Source organism: Podarcis melisellensis (assembly GCF_964234715.1).
Source record: "Podarcis melisellensis genome assembly, chromosome: 13".
Lineage (NCBI taxonomy): Eukaryota > Metazoa > Chordata > Lepidosauria > Squamata > Lacertidae > Podarcis > Podarcis melisellensis.
In genome coordinates this window covers 18,069,793-18,090,031 of record NC_138545.1, presented here as the reverse complement: position 1 = coordinate 18,090,031, position 20,239 = coordinate 18,069,793, and the positions used below count along the sequence as shown (strand labels likewise).

At 50.0% G+C, this 20,239-nt stretch overlaps 1 protein-coding gene across 2 annotated transcripts; it reads right to left on the bottom strand.

Moving 5' to 3' along the window:
- Positions 1-222: 222 nt before the first annotated feature.
- On the bottom strand, positions 223-18,805 carry DBP (D-box binding PAR bZIP transcription factor). 2 transcript variants are annotated; one of them, XM_081884902.1, is made up of 4 exons: positions 17,587-18,805; positions 11,041-11,379; positions 5,409-5,629; positions 223-1,992 (listed from the first exon to the last, which is right to left on the bottom strand). In XM_081884902.1, exons 1-4 carry the CDS (start codon positions 17,747-17,749, stop codon positions 1,777-1,779), a joined length of 939 nt encoding a protein of 312 aa, XP_081741028.1. In that variant the 5' UTR covers positions 17,750-18,805; the 3' UTR covers positions 223-1,776. The 2 variants fall into 2 exon arrangements, with proteins under 2 accessions (XP_081741028.1, XP_081741029.1); XM_081884903.1 differs by lacking the exon at positions 17,587-18,805 and adding an exon at positions 15,266-15,692.
- Positions 18,806-20,239: the final 1,434 nt, after the last annotated feature.

Sequence of the window (20,239 nt, the reverse complement as noted above, 5' to 3'; positions counted from 1 at the left end):
GTTTTCCTTTAAGTCTCCTTTTACCTGTTACAGCAGGACATTAGCAAATGATAGGGAAATGACACCTTTCTGTGAAGGAGTGGACCAAAGAACCCCAGAAATGGCTGAGGCTGATGGGACTTGTAGTACAGCAAGAGGAAGGCACCAGGTTGGTAAAATCTGAGCCGTGCACGGAAAGGTTAATACAAACGACACAAAAGATTATCAGGTTTCGTTCGTTCTTTTTTTTAAAATCCTGTCTTTCTTTATTCCTAGTTTGCTCATGGTATACAACTGTGTAAACATCCTTTCGAAATAAAAGCCTTCCGTCAAGTCCGGTGGTTTCATCCCCCAAAGTCTTCAGCAACACTGTTACATGGAAAATTAAAAAGACTAGGAACCTCCCCAAAGGAGATAAAAATACCGTATTCCCCCCTCCCCCTTATACCCCCCCCATTCACTTTCTGTATGAAAGAACCATCCTTTCCCCAATTAAGAAGAACATAATCTCTCAAGTCTCTCCTGGAGCCTCTATATATACTTTTTGCCTTACAAAAAAAGAGAAAATTATATATATATTTATATATATGTTCATATTTATGGAGGGTCACCAATGAGGTTCTGTGTTTTTCGTTTTTCTTTTAGTTTCTATACATATGACGTACATCAGACAGTGTTGGACACAAAACATGAGGAAAAGTGTGGTGTGGTGGAAGGGGGGAAAATAACAGAAACCATCACTTGCCTTTTAACTAAAAACAGGTATAATAGTAAGAATAAGATAATCGTAATCATTCAACTAACAGCCCACACACCTGCCCTCTGACACAAAGCCCCTTTTGTCCAATTGTGAGGAAAAAATATTGAGTGCACAACCCGTTTTTTTCTTTTCGTTTTTCTAATTTGGCATTTCGCAGGCAGAAGTCTTGACGTTTACTGGTATCAAAAGGAAGAGAGAGAAAAACAACGCTCCTGTGTCCTCTTTTTTCTCAGGGTGCCAGGCCTCCTCTAAGTTCTCTTTGCAAAGGGTGCAGCGGGAGGAGGGCGTAGTGGTTCAATACCCGCTGCGAGATGGGAGCCCAGAACGGCTCGGGGGTGGGGGTCCACTTTTGCAGCCTTCTCGTGTCCTTCCCCACCAACCCTGACAAAAGAGTCGACGGGAGAAAGGAGTCGAAGAAATTGTGTGCAAAAGAAGAAGAAGAAATGTCCACTGAAAAGCGATGCTGTCGGAAGAAAAAAGCAAGCAAGCACGGGCACCCTGATGCCTCCTTGGGCCAACTGTGCCACTGAGCCAAATGCCACAACAGGGCAAGCAGAGGTGAGTAGCTGCAGCAATCTGGGGCTGAATTCTGCCGTTTGGAGAGAAAAGTCTGCCAACGAACCAAACTCTAGCATGTACGTGGAGAGAGAGAGAATGGGTACTGTGTGCACATGTGTGTGTGTGTAATACATCTTCCAGTGTGCTACAGAGCCCTTGTGTGTTCGCGGTGTGTCTCGTGTGCCTACGATGCCCAGTTCAACGTCTCCCAAGTCACTGCCCTTTTTCTTGGCGAGGGTCAGCTCAGGCCAAACCCAGGAAGTCTTATCCCTTCTGTCGAGTACCTGGAGCACGGCAGTCCCCGCACGTGGGGAATCGTCCGTCTCGGGACCTTTCCCCTTATTCCAAACATCTGTTGTTTGATTATTTGTTTGCCCGGTTCGGGAAGACGGGGGTCAGGGTTGAAAAACCAGGGTGGCCCCACCGCGTCAGAGCGGTGGAGCGGTGGAGAAGAGCGCAGCCGCCTGCTGCCGCGGGCCTTACAACGTGCCGTGCTGCGATTCGTACTTGGAGAGGATGCTACGGTAACGGGTCAGTTCCTGGCGGATGTTGGCCACTTCCTGGCGCAGGACGGCGTTCTCCTTCTCCAGGAAGGCTGCCCGGACCGTGATCTGGTTCTCCTTCAGGCGGCGGGCGTCCCGCGAGCGTTTGGCTGCTTCGTTGTTCTTGTACCGCCTGTTCCAGTATTTCTCGTCCTGGGTAGGAGAAACAAAACGAAACAGGTCAGTGTGGGCTTGTGAAGAGTTGGCTCTCTTTTGGAGGCCACAAATTGCTGTTTATTATTTTAATAAATCTACTTTTTGTCCAGGGAGCTCAAAGCTCTCCACCCCCGTTGTTCAGCCAGGACACAGAGGTCCATCTCCGAGGGCCTTCTGGAGGTTCCCTCACTGTGAGAAGTGAAGCTACAGGGAACCAGGCAGAGGGCCTTCTCGGTAGTGGCGCCCACCCTGTGGAACGCTTCACATTGGGTGTCAAGGAAATAAACAACTATCTGACTTTTAGACGACATACGAAGGCAGCTCTGCTTAGGGGAAGTTTTTAATGTTTTATGTTTTATCGTGTTTTTAATATTCTGTTGGAAGCCACCCAGAGTGGCTGGGGAGGCCCGGCCAGATGGGCAGGGTGTAAGTAAAAGTATTATTATTATTATTATTATTATTATTATTGCATGATTCCCAGGCGATAGTCCACCTGGGCAGTGAACGGGGCAGGCCTGCTTAGTTCCAGCAGGGCGGCTGTACTACTTGCCTTCATACGCTGTTCTGGACTTATAATATAAGCAAGAAGGGGCAGGAAAGCTGCTAACTTTGATGACATGCTTGCAGGCCTTGCTAAAATCAAGAGAAAAGAGCAGCAGAGGTATTTCAAGCTGCTTCTGGCTCTTTCTCCTGCATTTCTCCACATGAACCTTGTATACAAATAAATATTAATAATCTGTCACCTACTCGCGCCCATTCTACCCCAGCATCTTGGAACTGTTTGCATCCCAACTAGTCTTAGTAAGAACTCTTTGAGATTTGGTGCCTGAGTATGCTTACTTTCCCCTCCCCTTCCATTTTTCCTTTTGTGTCTTATTTTTTAGATGTTAAACTGAGGACAGGAAATGCCTTCTCTTTTTTTAATACTAAAAAAAAAGAGTAAGGCACTTGGGGGGGGGCTTATTGGCTAAAGAGAGAGATGCAAATGCTATAGGTCAGGCGTTGGGAACCTCTGCCCCATCAGATGCAGCTGAACTACAACTCTCCCCTCCCCAGTAAGTATGACTACTTCTCCCAGTGTGGTGATGTAGCACAAAGAGGACTGGGTTCGAATCCACCCACAGCCACAACACTCAGTTAGTGACTTTAGGCCAGCTTCTGTCTCTTGGCAAACTGCATTTCTGTGCCTCTTTCTAGCATATCTTTGTATACTGGTGGCAACACATCGTTCTGGAATCTCGGACAGAGATTGACGTTCCCCAAAAGTACACACATACTTCTTGAAAGAGCACGTGCACGGTCATGCATGCGCGGACACACCCTTTCCTGTCACCGCTTGACAAAATACGTATGGACACGCTACTTGCCTTTGAGACACACAATGCCAGACAATCATCCATGCCTGCCAGCTCAGAAAACAGGTTTGTACCCAGCAGTGCATTTCCCAGATAGCCTTGCTCCCGCCCATAACATTGTCGCCCTGCAGCCGGCACGTGAAAAAACGCTAAACCCCAGAGAGAAATTCACTGTCCTAGCCCTGCCACCAAAACCCCTGGTGGTGGAAACTACCCTTCAGGCAGGCATTTTGGATCCAAGGCATTACACTGGGGTGTCACATCTGTCTGCCTGTCTCCTAAAAAGCAGCGGCTGGGACCATGGTGTTGTTGGGTTTTCTTGATATTAATGTGGTCAATGGTGCTACTCAGAGGTGTGTGTAATTATAACCTGCATGGCAGCACATCTGTGAGCTTTCGACAATTCAGCACACCTGAGGTATCTTAAACAATTTAACTAATTAGCAGGGAGAGTTTACCTACTGCACCGAATGCAGTGCTGTGGTAGGGTAAAGTGATTATTTGAAAACTGTATTTAAGTTGATCAAGTGCGTACAGTTATAGAATACTGTTAGGGAATGCTGTTGAGTACTATTGAGGAAAGGTGGTGAGAAGGGGTGTTTTGCAGCGGTTTGATTATTCTTTAAAAACAAAGATGAGCAAAGATATTGCGGGCAAGCTTTTATTCCATCACCCCAGTCACTGCGCACACTCGGTTGGCGCAGATGGCCAACAGGTGCTGGGGGAACAGGAATGTTTTGCCTAGCCTGTTTTCTCAGGCCACATTCACGTTATGTGTTTAAAACGCTACTTTATTTCAGAAAATAAAAAAATGTTGTGATACCACTTTAAACAGTCATGGTTCACCCCACCCCCAAAAAAGGAATTCTGGGAGCTGTAGTTTGTTGAGGGTGCAGAGAGCTATTAGAAGACTCTTATTCCTAGAGTCCCCTGTGAGCAGGGACTGATTGGTTTAACAATCTCTGGAGATTGCAGCTCTGTGTAGAGCAGTATTTCCCAACCTTGGGTCTCCAGCTGTTTTTGGACTACAGTTCCCATCATCCCTGACCACTGGTCTTGCTAGCTAGGGATGATGGGAGTTGTAGTCCAAAAACAGCTGGAGACCCAAGGTTGGGAAAACTGGTGTAGAGCATGGAGTCAAAAATGGGAGGGTTTGGGCAGCAAGCCTAGCTCTGCCCACTCACGCCAGCGGATTCCACCCAAATCTTGTCGAGCGACACATGCCACAGTGGGCAGGGTCACAGCTGGTACACCGTAACCTTGGCTATCGGGTATCAGTCGACAGGAAAGAGCTTAGAAAATGTTAAATAATAATGCTAAGTAGTTTAAACAAGTAATATAATAACAAATGTCAATTCCCCAAACTTTTCGAACTTACTTAAAACGGCCCAACCTTTTAAAAAGAAAATTAAGAAAGCAACCTGTCCCCTGTTGTGAAGTTAACGTGCTGCGGAATAACCACCAGTGGTGAGATATTATGGGAGTTGTAGTTCAACAAGCCCTGGAGTGAAACCACACTGGCTGTCCCTGGGCTACAACACTGGGCAAGGAAGAGCCAGGTTCAGGCCTCCTTCCTCACAAGGTTGCTGTGAGAATAAAAGAGTTGAGTGGAAGGGGAAAAGAACCAGGAGTGCTGCCTTGAGCACCTTGAAAGAAAGGCGGGGTATTAATTTAACGAGCTGCAATTATGACACTGTTTTGTTTTCATTGCTAAGTTTAGTTATTTTTTGTTGTGATTTTTTTAAACTTTCTGTTTGCTGAATTTGGATATAAACGGCCAAATTAAAAACCACCACCTGCACCCAAGCTTTTTTCAGCTACATTGGGGAATGTAGGGAGGAGCTTGCACACAAAGGCTTGGGAACCTGTGGCCCTCCAGATGTTCCTGGCCTCCCAACTCCCACCAGCCAGCAGGACCAATGGTCAGGGTCAGGGATGACAGGAGCTGTAGTCCAATAGTATTTGATGCAACACAGGCTCCCCTGTGCATTTGATATTATCCAAGGAAAATCTCTTAAAATACTGTTCTAAGATCAGTGCGTTTTGCGCCTCTCTCACCTTCTGATCATCTGGGACCTGTATTTTCCGTGCCTTTTTCATGATGGGCTGTGGCTTGAGCTCTTCCTCGGAGAACCGATGCTTGCGGGGGTCGAAGGTCTCGTGCCCCGGGATGCTCGACAGCGCCAAGTCGGCAGGGTCAGGGTCAAAGTTCATGAGGACCTCCACGCCCTCGGGGTCCACAGGGCTGGGCGTGCTCCGGGACACAGGTGTTACGGGACCTGGAATGGGTGTGGAGGAAGGAAAAATCCAGGTGAGCTTCACAAATAAAGAGAACCCGCAAGAGGGCAGTAGCACCCACAACTGGCTATCTGCAGGCTGGTCCACCCCACACTTCCACTGTAACCTCTACGGAGTCCTTTGTACACAAACACACATGCACATCCATATGTTATAGACATTGCATTATGTACATATCCACCCCCATTGTTTTTATTTTCTCTGCAGAGTCTTTCAGGAGGAGGGCTGTAGGGTTGTGTGTCTTCTTGAGAAGTGGAACGGTGAATTGGGGACACAGGGCTTCGCTGCTGCTCAGGCAGCTGCAGCTGTACACATGATGGGGATTAGAGACACGCAGAGGGGCTGGCAAATTTCTGAGGATTAAACGGCACTGCAAGGCCGTTTTGGGAACAGCACTATGCAGTATGCGGTGTCCAGCTAGCCACGTGGGCCCCGCCGATCTGTTTAAATGCCTAACAGATGGGGGAATGAGGCATAAGAGAGAGTGGATCCAGACAACCATTTCACAAGTGACAACCGCTTTGAAAAAGCTCATCGTGGAACTGGGAGGCAAGGCAACTCTGAGGAGGCAAATGGCCGTCCCTCTAAGCCGCTTGGGGTTGCTGGGGCAAAGCAGACAAGTACACAAGAGCGAGCCCAGAAAGCTCTATCCCAGGGTTTCCCCAACTTGAGCCTCCAGCTGTTTTGGGACTACAATTCCCATCATCCCTGACCCACTAGTTAGGGATGATGGGAATTGTAGTCTAAAAACAGCCAGCGACCCAAGCTGGGGAAACCCTGATCTAGACCAATAAAAGAAACTTTGCAACTCTTCTCAGCGACCAGGGTCCCCACATCTCCCCTCAACTCAGCTGTCTGCCTTCCCATCATCCCCCCCCCATCACTTAAGCTACACCCTCCGGATCCCTTGGCTCTCATACCCCCACCCTCAGAAAACCTGGGATATCGAACACCTTCTCCCAATGTCATCCACCCCCACCTGCCCCCTCAGAAAAGCCAGGAGTCATACATCCCACCCTCAGCTAGATCTCTCTAACTCCTATACACTTACCACCAGTCTCCCCCCCAATAAAAAAACCACCCGCACGGGACCCCAGAATCCCCGCTCCCTTTAGGCAACACTAAACCCCCTCTTTCCTCGGATAACCTCGTACTCCTGTTCCCATTACTACAGCACTCTCCTTTTGAAGAAACCCACAATCCTGGTTCCCTCTGCCCCCCCTTTCTCCTCTTGAAGAACCCAAGAGTCCTGTGCCCCCCCCCCATATTTCTTTCCTTGGAAAACCAAGAAACTCCAGAGCCCAACGCTCCACCCACTAGGCGCCACACACGCACCCCGGAAAAAAACAGGGGTTTCGACTTCCCTGAAACACCCTGGAGTCCACACACACACCCCGTCCTTGGGGTACCCCACAACTCCCCAGAGAGAACCCCCACCCGGGGTCCTACACCCCCCGCCCCCCGGAATCCCTTCTTTATGGGGAAAAACCCGGGAATCCTGATCTCCACTCCCACCTCTCCTTGAAGGAAGCCGGAATCTGATCCCCTTCGCTGGACCCCCACCCCTCCAGGGGGAACCCAGGAGTGCTACTCCTGCCTCCTCGCAGAACCCAGGCGTCCTGCGTGGCCGCGCCTCCCTCCGGCCCAACCTGCCCAGCCGGGATAGGCGGCCACCCACAGGCCCACGCCCCCTGCCGCCCCCGTTCCGCGAGAGGCCCCGAAGCAGCAGCAGCACCCGCTTCCACCTCCTCCTCCTCCTCCTCCTCCCGGGCTGCTGCAGCAGCAGCGCCGCCTCTCACACCGCATCCCCACGTGCCCGCTGACCCCGCCCTGCGCCGAGGAAGGGGGCCGCCTGCCAGCTGGCAGCGAGAGGAGCCGAGCCGCGACATGTGTTCGCAGAAGCAGGGCGAGGCACGTGAGCGGGAGCAGGAGGCTCCGTGCAGCAGACACGAGACCGGGCTTCCCAGGCGGGAGCCAGCAGCACAGGATTTCCGCGCCCAGCAGCAGACACGGGATTCCCTGCCGCCGCGCCGGGCGGGCAAGGAGCGCGCGTGTGCACGCGCACAGGCACACGAGGGCGCGCCTCGGGGGTGGGCATCCAATACCCCCCGCCCGGAATTGTTGGAAAGGGGGAGGAGGGAATCCAGAATTCCTGAGTTCTTTTTTTTTTTTTTTAATGCAAGGGGGGTGGAGAAAGCTGTTGTTATTTGGAATTCTTCTGCGTGTCTAAGGAGGAGAAGGAGGAGGAGGAGGGAACCTGAGGCTGTTGGTATTCAGGATTGCTAGGAACGAGGAGGAGGAGGAGCGATCCAGTGGGGGGGAGGGGATCGGTGTACGTGGGCAGAAGATACTGTCCAGGACTCCTGGGTTCTCATGGGGGAGCTTCGAGGCGCTGACATCCAGGATCCGTATGTGGGGGAAGGGGGTGTACAGGCGAGTGTCCGGGGCTCCTGGGTTCTCCAGAAGGGAAAGGGGGGCGTCTAGTGAACTTGGATGGGTGTTGGTGACCTCCTGTGGGGAGATATGAGGAGGGGGGGCTATGGGTATTCAGGATTCCTGGGTTCTCTGGAACAGAAGGTTGAGGGAGCCAGGGAAGAGAAGAAATGATTTGGAAGAAAAGAGGGTGCAGTTCTTTTAGCAGAGGTCTCTAGGACTCCTGGGTTCTCTGGGCAGGGTGCAGCAGTTAGTGGGGTGGAGTGGGGGGAAAGTATTGAGTGTCCAGATGCCTGGATTAGATCAGTGGCAAACACTGTACTGTGTAGAGTAGGGTGGGAGGAAAAAGTTGGGGAGAAGTATGGGGACATAGGTGGGTGGCCCTCTGTTAATACCCTGTAAAGCTTTATGTTTCAAGGGGGGGGCACCCAAATTTACCCAACTTACATCTGTGAAAAAACATAATTCCTTTGCATTTTACGTCACCTTTTGCCACCAGCAAAGTCTACGCTGCCCACTGCTAGCTCGAGGAGGTACCATTGCGAAGGAAGAGGTAAGAATACCTTCTCTGGAGTGCTCACTGGGGCCACGAGGGCACGGATCCCAAGCGTCCCGCTGTACTTCACTAAGGATGGCGTCAAAGTCGTCCCACTACCTTGTTTTCCCGATATTTCTCTCCACAAACCACAAGCACTAGTCTCCCAACTCTGCGTTTCAAACAAAACCCAAACATCTCATGATATCCACCCTCCTCTCTTGCGATTTCCCAAATCGCACCAAAAACCACAACTGTAAATGAAAGCAGAAAAGTGACAGTAAGTATTAAATGGTAGCAGGTAACTTTCAGAGCACTGTCTATTTTGTTCTCAAGCTTAAACCCACGTTAGCCTGACCTCCCCACCGAAATCCAATGCCCACATTGGAGGCGGTAATCCAAACAATATCAGTAATTACTGCAAATCAAAGGGACAGTTTGGAAATATAGTATTTCAGCATCCAGTATTTTCAAGAAGTGGAAAATTTAGTTTTAGGAGCGCTTGGCAACTTTAGAAGGTGGGGAGCCCCCTCCCAAAACGAAAACACAATTCCCTTCCCACCCAACCATCTCACAAAGTCCAGGTTTCTAAAACACATGAGATGTTAAAGTTAACACATGAAATAATGAAAGTAACCAGGTGCAGGACCTTTTGGCCCTGCAGATATTGCTGAACTACAACTCCCATCATGACTGGCTGTGCTTGCTGGGCCTGATGGGAGTTGTAGTTCAGTAATGTCTGGAGGGCCAAAGACTCCCCACACCTTATTTAAACATAAGCATTAAATTGCAAATCTTTATAACATATAAAGGACCCCTGACAGTTAAGTCCAGTCGCGAATGACTCTGGGGTGGAGGCACTCATCTCGCTTTACTGGCCAAGGGAGCCGACGTTTGTCTGCAGACAGCTTCCGGGTCATGTGGCCAGCATGACTAAGCCGCTTCTGGTGAAACCAGAGCAGCGCACGGAAATGCCATTTACCTTCCCGCCAGAGCGGTACCTATTTATCTACTTGCACTTCAACGTGCTTTTGAACTGCTAGGTTGGCAGGAGCTGGGACCGAGCAACGGGAGCTCACCCCGTCGCAGGGATTCGAACCACCGACCTGATCGGCAAGTCCAAGGCTCAGTGGTTTACACCACAGTGCCGCCCGCGTCCCTATAACTCTTATAAATAGTATAAAATTGCACCCCAAAGTTTTCTCTTTAATATCCTAGCGTACCCATGAAGCTCTCATCCAAGGCAAACAACTAGGTCCACACCTGGTATAGCTTCAGAACTGCTGCCACCTTCCTTCTGCACTCTGCAACAAAAAATGCATGGAGGACCCTATTGAAATTCTTAATACTTGTGATCTAAACTGGGTAGAAACCATCTGATCTGCTTCTGCAAACTAGGAAGGGACTAAATCCAAACAGAGCAAAATTTGCTTTTATTTTCTGCAATGGTGTGTTTGTGTATTAAACATCTGCTGCAAACATAGCTATTTAACCAAAATTTAATGGGGACATCAGACAACAGGGGACTAGGAAGGAGAAGGGCAGCGCAATTCTTGCAGCAGCCTGAAGGGGGCCACTGGTATTGCCACTGCAACCCAGAGAGGCTGGGATTGAAAAACTATTTGCAATCAGGGAGGAGATTAGAAACTCAATTTTCTCTGCAACCAGGGAGGGAACATGAAACTGCCCTCCCAAACTGGGAGGGCTCTAGAAACTGCTCACTCCTCCTATCCAAAGTGGTGTGTGCTCAGAGTTACCCCCCCTTATAAAAATATATCCAAATAGGTAGGCTAAATTTTGCACTTGGAGTAAACACTGCATGCTTTGCATAATTTATTCCAAGGCATAAGAATAACTACCGGTACTTTTGTCAGACAAATAGAAGGAGAGACTGGTGCACGTAACTTGAAAGCAGGTAGCAGGGGGTGGGAAGGACAGGGAAAAGGCTGGAAGGGAGAGAATCACACATTTCTCTCCTGCCTCTCCACTCAAAATCTCAACCTCCCAGGTCTGCTTTTCATTTTGTTCCGTGCACTTCTGTGTAACATGTAGTTTGCCCTTGACCTTGAAGTGAATGGGGTACTACAATATAACCCTTGTTCCACTGCAGCCACTATTGGACTGTAAAAACACCTTTTAGCCTTGAAACCCAAGAGCTATTTTGCAGAGTCAACTGAGTGTCTTCAGAATGGGAGCTCCAGTTCCCATCAAGACTCTCTTTGCAAACATACAGCTAAAACTTAATAGGTGTGCAGCTCAGAAACGTGGGGAGCTTGGAGCGTAAACAAAGTTATATGAAACAGGGGAAGGGTGAGTTGATATTCTCACAGCTCCTTCCAAGGGGAGGGACGACAAATGCCAGCAATAACTTTGACTCCCATTCCCCCAGCACCACCCTCACACCCAAAGTACAGCACAGTTTACCTGTCTGGCTGCTGCCGTGATGGTCGTAATCGCTACCCACTAGGCCTTCGCCAGACGAGGAGCAGATAGAAGAGGACGACGCACAAGAGGCCGGGCGGCTAAGGTCCACCACCACCCCGCTGGAAGGCGAGGCCGTGGGCTGGCTCCCTGGCGAGAAGGGCTGGTGAGCTGGGCTGGGGGGCAGCCCGTTTTCCAGCAAAAACTCGTCCAAGTCAACATACTCAATCTCGTTGTAGGGCAATGTGCGTTCCCACAAAAGGGAGCCCAGGTAGGCGCATTGGCCAGGGCGCGAAATGCTCAGGTCGTCCTCCATTTTGCGTTCCTTGTCTTTGATGACACCTGCAGAAAAGGGGGCAGGAGGAGAAGGTCAGGTTAAGGAAGAAGGTTATAGGTTGAGAAGCATCTAGGGGCAGAAACCTAGAGGCCGGAAGCCAAGAAAGCGGAAATCTACGAGTCTTCTGTGTGTGTGCAGGTTTTCCACAGCACAGGGCCAGCGGAATAAAGGAAACCGAACAATGTTACACTGTTGACATGGAAGTGGACTGGGGAGATGGATTGGGAAGATGGACAAAAGGAGGAAAATCATCATTCTGAAGCCTGTGATTGCCGTAACTTTGCAATTCTAAGGGTTTTGCAAGGTGAACAGCAATAGATTCCACTGCACAAGGAAGGATGAGAGATCAGCAAAACTTAATGTTTATGTACATAGCTGTGTGCACGTGGAATACAACACCCAGCACTGCTGGCGTGTTGGGCACGTGCACGGGTGCAAAGTGCAAAAGGCCAGAGTGTCGAGGCAGTTGCTTCTAGTCTCTGGGCTTGGCCACCTTCTGAATCCAGACATCCCCAGGCAACCTAGGACAGAGTTTGGCACTTGAGTGTGGGGGTGGCTGCGTACACAACACACGTTTAAAGCACACCACTTCCCCCCATTAACCCGGGGAACTCTAGCTTATCTCTCGCAGAGCTGCAATTCCCAGCGACCTTCAATCACAGTTCCTAGGATTCTTCGGGTGAAGTCGTATGCCTTACATGTGTGGTGGGTGGGTGTTCCTGCACGGGACTCCCAGGTGTGTGGATCACTTCCTTACATTCTCACAGCCCAAGGGCCCAAAGCAAACAAAACAGTTCTGCTCAAACATAAACTGTGCACGGTCCTCCTCTATGGGCGCAGGCAGGCTGTGCAGGTGGGTGGGCAAAGAAAAAGGACAGGCTGCCAATGAGAGGGCCAGATGGCTGGGAGAGATGCGTGTTGTGGGGATGGGTGGCTGCAGCATGCGACAGTCCGCATCTTTGAACCGCGGAGGCTGCCGAAACCTGCCTGGGCCCCATCCCTATCTCTCCAGCCCTGGAGGCCTGCATGCCGTTCACCAGCAAAAAAAAAAACGTGAGCGCTTGCCTCACCCCAGATGACCCCATGCTCAGCCACGCTTGATTGGGCTCTTGCTCTCCTGTGCCCTCAAAGCTCACTCAGCCCATCTGCCTGCCTGAATCCCTCCAGCTCGCTCCTCTTTGGTCTAGGTGGGGCGGCGGCAGCAGCCGCCGGGTGATCCTGGTGTGGGCATCAGTTTGGGGAGGGAACATTTGGTGCTCTCTGGGGGGGCAGATCTGACTGGCATCTTCTGCGCTGGTGTTGAGAAGGTGCCCATCACCACCACCCAGGGGATGCCACAAGGACCCCGGTTGCTAGAGCTCCCCTCATTCTAAGCTCACTAGGTTGTGCTCCCATACTAAAGGACCCAGGAGTTCGGGGTCATATCATTAGATTCGCTCCCCCACAGTGCTCAGATTACAGAAGATTGCAATATATTATTATTATTGTTGTTGTTAACAACCATTATCATTATATAACAACAACAACAATAATAATTGTTAATAATAATAATTGTTAATAAATATAATAATAATAATAATATTTGTACCCTGCCCATCTGACTGGGTTGCCTGAGCCACTTTGGGTGCCTTCCAACAAATATAAAAGCAAAATAAGGCATCAAATCTTATAGAAGATCAAGGTAGAGGGAGATTTAGCTAAGGTTGGGAGTGAGCGCGCAGGAATCAGGGGACAGACTTGCCGATTTCCTTTCGTCCCACAATTCCAGAGGTCTTCAGCCAGGAACTATTTGTTCCAGCGGGTTGCCTCCATTCTTTAACCAAGGTCACCCTCTTTCCCATGCACTTGGGAAGAACCCACTGCCACCATCACCCCCTCCACCCCTCACCAGGTCTCTGAAGGCTTGAGGGCTCTTGTGGTTTACAGGCCAGGATTCTCCTGAAGACGCCCCACCCCCCTGCACGAGGCTCAGGCAGGCTTGGGAGTGGCACGCCATACCTGAGCCCTGACTCTGCCTGGACACGTGGGAGAGAAGTCCGGGCCCAGCTGACACCTCCTGCGGTGACACCAGCCTGGCACCCCGAAACTGGGCGAGTCACCCACAACGCCCCACAGATCAAGCGAAGCCTACTGCGGCTGCCTACTGCGCAGCTCCCCAACCCTGGCAGCTGATCCACTCCAAATCCACCCCACAACCCTCTTCCACTTTTCTTCCAATGAACCCCACCCCCCAAACAACTATCACCAAAGAGTCGGAGCGACTCAGACGATAGGCTATCCGAGATTCAGGTTCAAATCCTGGCTCAGCCATTGGAGTCACCGGGGCGGCCTTGGGCAAGTTCTTAATCCTCAGTTATCCTCATCTGTAAAATGGGAATATTATTAACTACCTTGTCAGGTCTATTGCAAAGATAAAGGAAGTAGTGGAGGAGGGGGAGATATTATTCATGAGGATTATGAGTTGCGAGGAACATGACACAGGCAGAAATACAACTGTTGAAATTATACATTAAAATATGCAGAACAATGTAGTAAATGAATTGAACTGTATGCATTTTGTCACCACTCTTAACTTTGCCCTTCAGTTGTATTAGCTTCACAAACGTGGTCCAAAGTACTCCTCACCACTTCCTAGTATTGCCCTGCCCGCCCCCCCCCGTAATCTTTGAATGCCCTCCTCCCGCCACAGTCAATATTATCCAAATGATATAAAGCTATATTTGGAGTTATGAGTCCAATATTCAAAGCCTGGGTCGTTTAATTAATTAATTAATTAATTAAATTTAATTTATATCCCACCCCTCCTCTCCAAGGGTGGCAAAACAAGATAAAAACTTTTTTTTTAAATCCAAAACAGATAAAAGCATTCCAAAATATGATTACAATCAAAAACATATAAAATCAGTTTAGGGACCAATCAAAGAGGCTACCCAAACTGAAGTCTCAGTTTTCCTCAACTGTGAAATGGGAACAACAACACTCAGCTTTGTGGAGGCTGTTGTGAAAAGGAAAGCCACCTGCAAAAGTTGCAAAACGCACCAGGAATAATATAATGAAATTGCATCTCTATCAGTCTGTGGCCAGTGGCATGTTTACTCAGGTGTAAAGCCAACGGGCATTTATAAAGCTTACTTCCATGTATAAACAACCAAGGGTCCCCTGACACCTGAAAAGATAAGACATTTGTTGTGCCCATAAGCTTTTGCCGAGCAGAGTCCATTTCTGTGTATCCGATAAAACTGATATCCACAATAAACTTTTTAAAAGGTGCCACAGACTACTAACCCTTCTGGAAACGAATTGCTTCCAAGTAAAACGTGCTCAGGATCGAGCCGCCCAAAGCATTGGAGAGTGGTCATTAACAACAACAACAATAACCTCAAAGTAACCAGGGTCAGGCGAGTTTCTCAATGGCTGGAGCCAGCAGGAGCCTATTCAAGCAGGACATCAGTTTACTTTCTGTTCCGAAGAGGAATGATTGACATTCAGCACTAGGAGGAGAAGCAAAACTCGGTCCTTCTTTTGGGTGGGTGGGGGGCACAACAATAACACTGGGGCGGCCAAGACTAGTCAGCACCCAAACAAATCTATCAAGAGTGCCTGTGCACAAACACGTTTGTTTATGTGTTTGTGCGAATGCAACCCTTGCAGGACGGGTGGCAGGATGCCCAAGATGCAAGACCCCCCCCAAAGATATATACACTTTGCCCATCTTAATGACGGGCACCAATATAATCAAACTGAAATTAAAAAAACCTGAAACAAGTCTCTGGCATTCCGAGATGCCCACCTGCTATGCCTGAATTCACAGGAAACCCACCCCGGCCGCAGGGTGCCAATCACCCCCCCCCCGCCCCAGCGCGCGCAAAAAGTGCCCGCAAAGATACCCACCGTCCGTGTCGGTGTGTCCGCCTCCCATCTTGTCCGCCGGCCAGAACCCAAATGCCAGCTTGTGGCTGGCAGCTTCCTCGCCACCCTGGTGCACCTCCCTCTTCCCCTCTCCCTCCGTGGGGCGTTGACCCCGGGTGACACCCTGGGTGCCCCTGCGATGTCCTAGCCGCCGCCGCCTCCTCCTCCCGCCTTGCCCTTCGCTGCCCGCTCGCTCGCTCGCTCGTGCGAAAAAGTCTTGCGAGAGTGTTTCCCGGGGCGAAGCGCCACAGCAGCGCCCGCGCGCACGTTTCGCTCCCTCCTGCTGCGTCCCGTGGCCAGGCTGTGTGCAGCTTTAAGGGATTTACTGCTGCCAGCCAGCAGATGCGAGTGTGTGTGTTTGGGTGAGTGTGTGTACGCGCACGGGAGGTTGTGCGCATGTCCAGAGACACCGCTTGGTGGATCACCCTGGAAAACCCTAGCGAGTTGGCACCTCTCCAGCAGCAGCAGCAGCAGCGAGCGAACCCAGGCGTCCGGGCTCCCCAAAGCTCCCCCTCCCCTCCCGATCCTCGGAATCCGGGACGCACGCAGCCTTCGCACTCGGCACCGCACTGCCCGACAGAACCCAGGAGTCTCTCTGTCCGCCCCCTCCCTTTCCAACAGCTTCCCCTCCCAGAAAACCTGACAGGCCCTATCCGTCCCCTCCCCAGCCCGCTCTCTCTGTCATTGTTTTGCTTAGATCTATCAAAACCGGCTGCCCATCTTGCCAAACACCCAAGGGGCAGAAAAGCGATCCGGGATTGAAATGCACACGCACCGCAACGGTAGGGGCAATTGAATTATAATAGAATTGTAAAGTTGGAATGGGTTCCAAGGGTCATCTAGCCCAACCCCGTGCAACGCAATATTCTTTTGCCCAACCATGAGGCTTGAATCCACAACCCTGGGATCATGAGTCTCATGCTCTACCGACCGAGCTATCCCACCTATAGATGTCCCCTGCCTCATATATCTAGAAGTCCTGGCCCCCAAACTTGTCTTGCCCCTAATGCCCCTCCTCCTCTCCCAAACATGCCAGGAGTTCAGGCTCCGTGGCTCCTCCTAAATCTTACGCCACCAAAGGCATTTACCTTCTTTCTCCAGAACGCCTAGGTCCCAGGCCCTTCCTGCAATAACCAGATTTCGACCTCCTTCCAGATCTTCCGTGGCATCCCATCCAGAAGTAAACATGGGTCTGTCCCTATGCATATGTGGGGCCTACATGAACCCATTGCATGGGGCCTTCCCAATTTAGAATGAATGCATTTTGATTGGAACTCACAACCCAGGAGAAGGAACATTTCACGGATGGAAAGAATTAACAATGCCGCATTGAAAGCAAACAACAGTTACCTCCCCCCCCCCAATCGAGATGGAAAAGCCCAAAATGAAAGCAAGTTGAATGTTCAGGCTCTGAAGGCCATCTGCATAGAAGGGGAGGGAGGACAAGAGTATATAAATATCACTGCATATCATTCATAGGAAGGACTTCCCTTTCCAGGGGCCCTGAGTCTGAGCAGGTCTTTGCAACTCACAGATTTTGTTATGGGGTTTTTTGTTTTTTAAAAAAGAGGGAACGAATGGCTCGATATTTTTTATATATAAGAGCATTGGACAAGTGTGTGCAGGTTGGGACCTATAGACAGATATAAGGCAGGTGGATGGTGTGAAAAGCCAGGTGGACAAGGAGGCAGCTATAAAGGGGGCGAATACAGGTTGAGAGATAAACTATGGGGTGGGGAGATGGATGGGGTGGCAGGTGGAGGGACATTTATAGGCTGTATTTAAAGACTGAGCAGACCAAAGCTTATGTGCCAATAATTCTGCTTGTCTTTAGACTGCCTCAAAACTCTTTTTTTTCCACTGAAGGCAGACATTTATGAAATGAAATGGCACAAAAACGACAGAGAGGCCAGGACTAATATTATGGGATGCCTGGGAGTAGAAGGTGTATGGAATAGAAGGATAGCCTCTATGGTAGCCCAGGGGAGACATGATTGGCTAGGCAGGCTTGTATGCAAATATGCAAATCTGGCCTCTGCTAAGGATGACAGTAGCTTCCCTATCTGTGAAATGGGAATAAGAGTGACCCAGCCATTCCAAGGGCAAACTCTAGGGAAGATTCTGCAGTGCCCTGAAGATTAATACAAAAAACACCTCCAGCAGCAAGAAAATGGATGCATGTATAGAGGAAATACGAAGCTAAGTACATGAATATCTACACTTAGGGAGAGATGGACAGGCAGGCAAAGGAGGAACCAGGTGGAGGAATGATTGCAAGGGAGGATCGAAGGGGTATCACTCACATGAGCCCAGGTCCTTGGCCCCTCGGCGGTCGGGACTTTTGACCGGTCCCTGAAGGAGGCTCTTGAGACTGACCATCGCGGAGCTCGGGGTGGCTAGTCCCAAAGGAGGAGAGGCGAGCATGGGGCTAGGAGCCGGGCTACTTTGGGTAGCTGGGCGGGCCATAGCGAAAGCGGCAGCAGCAGGAAGATCCAGGAGGTCCCACCGCTGAAAATTGCTTTTTTCGCCCTTCTTCTATGGTGTCGAGCAGGGGACAGCGAATAAAAACAAAAGGTCCTTGTAGAAAACAGCAGCAGATACCCCCGAGGGAGATTCACCGATTCGATGCTCGACTGGAAAAGGAAGTTGAGGTGTAGGTTTTGGGGTGGGATTTTCTATTTTATTTTAAAGGAGGCGGCTGTCTTCTCTCTCTCTCTCTTCTGCTACCAGCCTGGAAACAAGCCTCCGGAGGGGCAGGCGATGGCCCCCACCTTGCCTCACTCCGATCCAAATTTAGCAGCCAACCGGCTCTGAGGAAGATCTCCCCAAAAGATGGGCAAAGAAATATATATATATATTTGCGATGAAGTTATTGGAAAATGTGGAGCGGGGTGGAGTAAAGAGTTCCTAAGATCCAACGAGATTTCCCTAGGGAACGGGAGGGTTGTATTTCCAATCTTGCTAGAACAAAATTATTTCCCCTAGAATTAAAAGTCACCAGCTTTCGGCGAGCTTTAGCAGATTTAAGGCGCCAAAGGAAAACGGAAAAGTCAGCAAATCCAAAATGCCCAGGCGATCCCTTTGCTAAGGATCTCGCAGTTGCAGCAGCGGCAGCGACGGGTGATCTCCGCTGCTTTTTCTTCCAGTCAGATCCTAAATAGGCTGGAAGAGGGATGTCCGTGATCTATAAATGGGGAGGGGAGACCCCGTCTTCTCAGCAGGCAGTGAGGGAATCCGAGTGTGGGGGAACCTCTTCGCACCTTCCTTTTATTAATCAGTATTATTATATTATAATAATAAAAATAAAGGGAAACCGAAAGCAGATCCTGCCGCTTTCCAGAATCCTTGGCTCCGGCTTTCCCCCAAATGCGAATCTACAACCAATTTTTCTTTTTATAAAAAAAATTACATATAAATAAAAATTGCTCCAGTTACTTTCCTCTAAGCACTTTGCAACTGTCTTCGGGTCTTTCCCCCCCTCCTTTTGCAACATTCGAAGTGGGAGGAGCCGCGAGGGCCCAATGGGCGGAGCTAAGGGCGCCCTTCTCTTCCAATCGGCAGCCCAGCAGCCCGAGATTTGCAAACACAGCTCCCCCGTCCCGCGCCCTTCCCGTTCTGTCATGTGCGCCTGCCATGGGGCAGGTGGGGCTCTGACCTAGATTTGGCCAATAGCAGAGCAGCAGATGGGAGGAGCCTGACCCAGTTTTGGCCAATGGCAAAGCGGCGGGAGGGGGAGCAGGAGACTGCTCGGGATTGGGAGCACGTGAGCAGGCACGTGTTGCTGGTGTTGTGATGAGGGAGCGGAGCAGGGAGAAAGTTGGGTCTTAAAGGGGCAGCGAGGAGGACACGGGAAGGTGGGTGATCCCTGCCTAAAGCGATCACAGGCTCAACCAGGAGCCGGGGACCTCTGCGCTTTCCTCCTTGCAGGCTTCTTGCCTCTGCTGCTCAGAAACACAATTAGGGCGGGGAGGAGGGGAGTGAAACATCTCATCAAAGCAGCTTACCCTTTGCAGAGCATAGGAATCCAAAGGATTAAATCCTTAATGCCAACACGCTACAAATCTCTATATAAAAGTATAGTTGTCGCGTGCAGTGCCTTACTCTACTCAGAGTTGATCCAGAGTTGGTTTCCAGCAGGTCTACTCTTTCACTGGCAGCCTAACAGCAGTGAGATGTGCGGAACTAAAGCAGGCTCTCGCCGGAGCTGGCATTCTGGAAAGGCAGAGAGCTCACTTCACAGCTGTACAAAAGTGGTGAGCTCAGCCTTTCTGCTCCAAATATGCCCCATGTGGAGCTGCCAGGTTTCATAGCAAACATTTCTGCAAACACGCCCCCCCAATAATGCACATGTGGCTTTTCCTATAGTGGTGCTGCAGAGTTTGGAGGGGTGGGAGGGAGAGGAAGCTACATTTTGTGGAACTGAGACTATCCGATGCAAAGCTTCAAAGCCTAGGAGCCTTCTCTTTACTGCAGAGAGAGGCTGCTCTCATTGGTGCATAGCTGCATGTAAAGCAACCATCAAAAAGGCACAGCTACAAAGTTGGCAACCCTCTTGAGGCCGAGGAATACACACTTACCAGAGAGTATGTAGAAGAGGACACTAAAAAGTCAGAACTTGACAAGCATTACAGTGGTACCTCGGGTTACATACGCTTCAGGTTACACACTCCGCTAACCCAAAAATAGTGCTTCAGGTTAAAAACTTTGCTTCAGGATAAGAACAGAAATCGTGCTCTGGTGGCGGCGTGGCAACAGGAGGCCCCATTAGCTAAAGTGGTGCTTCAGGTTAAGAACAGTTTCAGGTTAAGAACGGACCTCTGGAACAAATTAAGTACTTAACCCAAGGCACCACTGTATTGAATCATCAGGATCTGTCCTTGAACATAACCAAATAACCTCATAATTGTGGGCTGAACAAGAAATTATGTAAGTAGCACTAGGTGTGTTGTGTGGGGG